The sequence below is a fragment of the Hyalella azteca genome, unplaced genomic scaffold (genome assembly GCF_000764305.2).
Source record: "Hyalella azteca isolate HAZT.00-mixed unplaced genomic scaffold, Hazt_2.0.2 contig8068, whole genome shotgun sequence".
NCBI classification, from domain to species: Eukaryota; Metazoa; Arthropoda; class Malacostraca; order Amphipoda; family Hyalellidae; genus Hyalella; species Hyalella azteca.
The window spans coordinates 2,999-6,795 of record NW_025938174.1 but is presented as its reverse complement, the minus strand read 5'-3'; the positions used below and the strand labels follow the sequence as shown (position 1 = coordinate 6,795).

The window sequence follows — 3,797 nt, the reverse complement described above, 5'->3', positions numbered from 1 at the left end:
GATTCTAAAACATTTTTCAAAATTTCAGGTACAAGATGCTATCAGACAGATTTTTTGTATCATGTAGAGCACTTGCAACTTGTGCAAGATTGCATGCATTACCTAAAGAAGCAACCACTTTCAAAGAAGTCAAAATTATTAGGAAAGAACCTGCCAAAGAAACTCCTCCTCCTCCCAAAACTTTTCTAAGTCTTCTCAGGAACTCCAAGTTTATTGAGGTATTATATCCATCCAATTCTCTTCCTAATTAATGTCAAAATTTATTGAAACTCTAACTCCAACTCTAAAAGTTCCATCAAAAGATAAACTTATCATTATCCAATATCCATTGATTATCAGATTGTTTTTGGATTTGTCTGTTTTTTTTTTTTTTAATGGTAAATTTTCTTACTGAATGATAATGGAATATTTAATCATGCATATATGGTGATGGAATATTTATTTATTGATGATAGAATATTTAATCATGCTTATATGGTTATTCCTTCAGTTGGGAGACCCTCGGGGCAAGTTGGTGGAGGGACGTGTGATGCAAGTTGTGGGTGATGACCTCTACATTGACTGGGGGGGCAAGTTCCTAGCCGTGTGTCAGCGACCCATCAAAAATCAAGAGTAATTTTTTATTGTCATTAATCTAATGCATAATTACCTTGTCTTTATTATTCATTATATGTTTATATACATATTTATGTTTCAAATTTCAATGAAAATTTTTGGCATAGTCATTACTCATTGGACACAAGATTTCTCATTCATTTTTTAATCCTTTGTTTTAAAATCAAGATATTGCTATGAATTAAGTTCAACATGGTAGTAAGATATTTATATCAGGGAATTTCTGCCTGTAGTTAAGTGCATGAGAATTGCTAATTGGGTTCTGTAAGTCAATGTTCATAAAAATGCTAAATCCCATTGTACAGGGTTATGCTAAATGATGGACCCAATTTAATAAATTTGTATTTATTTAAGTATATATTTATAATAAATAATTCATTCACCAATGTAAAGAGAAAGATTCAAGGTTATTTCTAGTTTTCTACATATTTTTAAATGTTTAATATGTCTTCCTTGTGCTGCACGGCAAACATCTAAACGGCAGCCAAACTCGTCCCACACACGAGAAAGCATAACTGCTGTTACTGAGTGCACCGTAGCAGTGATACGGTTCTTCAGATCAACCAGAGTTGCTGGTAGAGGCAGGACGTAAACAGAGTTTTTTTTTGTGGTTCCCCGGTCTCACTTTTACAAGAGACCCTGAGTTATTGTAAACAGAGTTGCTGGTATAGACAGGACGTAATCAGAGTTGCTGGTAGAAGCGGTACATAAACAGAGTTGCTGGTAGAGGTGTGACGTACACAGAGTTGCTGGTAGAGGTACGTAAACAGAGTTGCTGGTAGAGGCAGGACGTAAACAGCTTCCTTTATGTAGCCCCATAAGAAATAGTCACATGGGGTGAGATCAGGTGATCTCAGTGGCCAGAAGTGTAGAGCCAGATCTTCACATCCTATGCGTCCTATCTAACACTGACTGAAGGAAAGGAGACTGAATTGATAATGAAAGAAAAAATTCACCACCCAATTTTGCATTTGAATAGGTTACAAATATTTAAATCTTTCTCTTTCCATTTGTATATAAATTATTCATTTTGAATTTAGACCTAGATAAATAAAAGTTTATTAAATTGGATTCATCATTTAGAATGGGTAACCTTGTATAGTTAGAGATTAAATAAATTGCTACTTATCTCTGTTAAGTTGAGCCTACTGACATGCTAAAAGAACAGACTTCATGCAAAAAATTATTATTGACTTTGCCCTTTATGCCAATCCGCTTAGTCAAAGATGGTTGATGCCTTCTCAGAATTTTGTAGTTTACATTATTTCGTTCATTTTATAGTTTTGCAATCAAATTTCGGAAGTTTGCCAGTCATTTATATCCTGTTTACTAAATGAGACAGGGAAAAAATGCCTATTCACTCATGTAGCTCCCAAAGCCGTGCTAAGTAAATGTAAGGCTAAACATTTCAACTCCTTAGATAAAATTGCCATCAACTTATATTATTGTTTTGTGCGACATGTTTGCCTTGACCTGAACAAGATTTATCAAAAATTTCTGTTTATTTTTTGCACCATCTAACGCTTGTTTAGTAACAATTCAATACTACCAATACAATTTTTGAGGTATTATATCATTACCTATTACCTCTGTTTTGTGCTAATGTGCATGTTGAGAGGTACCAGTACCTAGTAAGATCAACTGTGCGTACCTAATAATTTATTTTTGTTGTGGCGAATCTCAGCCTCCGAGACCCCAAAATATCATTTCATGACATTTTTCTCATGAATCAAGATGTGATAAATGCTACAATAAATATTCCCATTATTGTAAATAAATGTTTTGTTTGTAGGAAGTTCATACGTGGAGCCGTGGTGAGAATACGTCTGCTAGACGCTGAGCTGTCGTCACGTTTCCTGGGCTCGACCATAGACCTGACCTTACTGGAGGCTGATGCTAAGCTTCTCGGTCTCGTCTCCTCTCCTCTCGGCCGCAGTTCCAAGCATTAACAGTGCTTTTATTCTAAATTTATTGTTTATTTACCTGATCAATAACAGTGTTTTTTGTTCTTAATTTATTGCTAATTTACCTGATCAATAGCTCCCAAAATAAATTTCCCATAGGTGGTGGTATAAACATTTTTCAAGGGTAATGAATGTGACAGGAGAAAGTTAATGACGGCCTTAGTATTTAATGCGAAGTTGGCGGAGGAGCGAGGGAAGTAACCAGCAATTCATCAGAGCGTTGAAATGTTTTTTTTTTCGGGCAGCTGGCACGGAAATAGCATGAATCATTGACGTTGTATAAACATAATTGAACGTCTGTGTTTAGAAATCCTTGACAGAGTGATGGGCTACATGCCCTACCGATATGTTCACATGCTATCTAAATAAAGAACCAAGTTTGAATAAACTGACTCCACTGTAATTTTATTTTAATTCAAAAAAAGGCTCAGTCCAGAAGTTTTTCGACCGATATGCTAGTGAATGTCGCTGTTCGCTTAACATTTAAAGTTCTTCGTAGGGTCGGCCAAAGAAAGAGTCTTCGGGTAAGGACAGGCAAGAGCAGAGAAGCTGTGTTGATTAGAAGGATGTTCCTTCCGAGCAAGCCGCGCTCGGGAAAGCCTCCTCTTGAAAGAGTGCACTCAAAGAAATGTGTAGGATTGTCTAAATAACGATGCTATTTTCGCCCCCTTGGGTGGGTTATCCTGACCTAATAACGACCGGGAAAATGACGTATCAGTGTGACGCATAGTAATTGTGTCACAAATTAAACAATTTAACCAATTCCTTTTTAGCGCATTTTCTCATTTATGAATAAAATGCACTATTGTGCTCGTCATGTCCGTCCGTCTGTCTGTCCTTCCGTGACTTCACGTTTTCGTCGACGAGAAAATGTGCTCTCTGTCACTCACTGCAGTGAGTAATGAGCTATATTTTTTTTGTGTTCAGCAGGCACGGATTCCCACTTAGTCGCACTCACTTGACAACCGAAGCACGCGGTGCGGACGTGTGGTGACATAAATTACTGTACATACGTTAAATGACGCACACAGCAACGTAACTGAAGTTTGATGACGTGCATAGTAGCGTTACAGTCGAGATAATGAAGCGTTACCTTCGTTTTATTACTTACGACATGAGTTACAGACGGGTAGTAACACGGTAATAACTTATGGCGTCATGGTCTTGTGTCTCTTAAAGGTAACATTGTTTATTTGTAAAAACTTAATTAAATAACAG

The 3,797-nt window shown here is 36.7% G+C and overlaps 1 protein-coding gene across 1 annotated transcript; it reads left to right on the top strand.

Moving 5' to 3' along the window:
- Positions 1-2,982, top strand: LOC108667166 (28S ribosomal protein S28, mitochondrial-like). The gene is made up of 3 exons (XM_018154154.2): positions 1-218; positions 491-612; positions 2,408-2,982. Exons 1-3 carry the CDS (start codon positions 36-38, stop codon positions 2,562-2,564), a joined length of 462 nt encoding a protein of 153 aa, XP_018009643.1. The 5' UTR covers positions 1-35; the 3' UTR covers positions 2,565-2,982.
- Positions 2,983-3,797: the final 815 nt, after the last annotated feature.

What these genes read in the sequence shown, in the direction of transcription:
- LOC108667166 (XM_018154154.2), top strand. Translation starts at nt 36, where the DNA reads ATGCTATCAGACAGATTTTTTGTATCATGTAGAGCACTTGCAACTTGT. An exon ending in GGAACTCCAAGTTTATTGAG is followed by an intron (nt 219 to 490) that starts GTATTATATCCA and finishes TTATTCCTTCAG; the next exon opens with TTGGGAGACCCTCGGGGCAA. An exon ending in CGACCCATCAAAAATCAAGA is followed by an intron (nt 613 to 2,407) that starts GTAATTTTTTAT and finishes TTTTGTTTGTAG; the next exon opens with GAAGTTCATACGTGGAGCCG.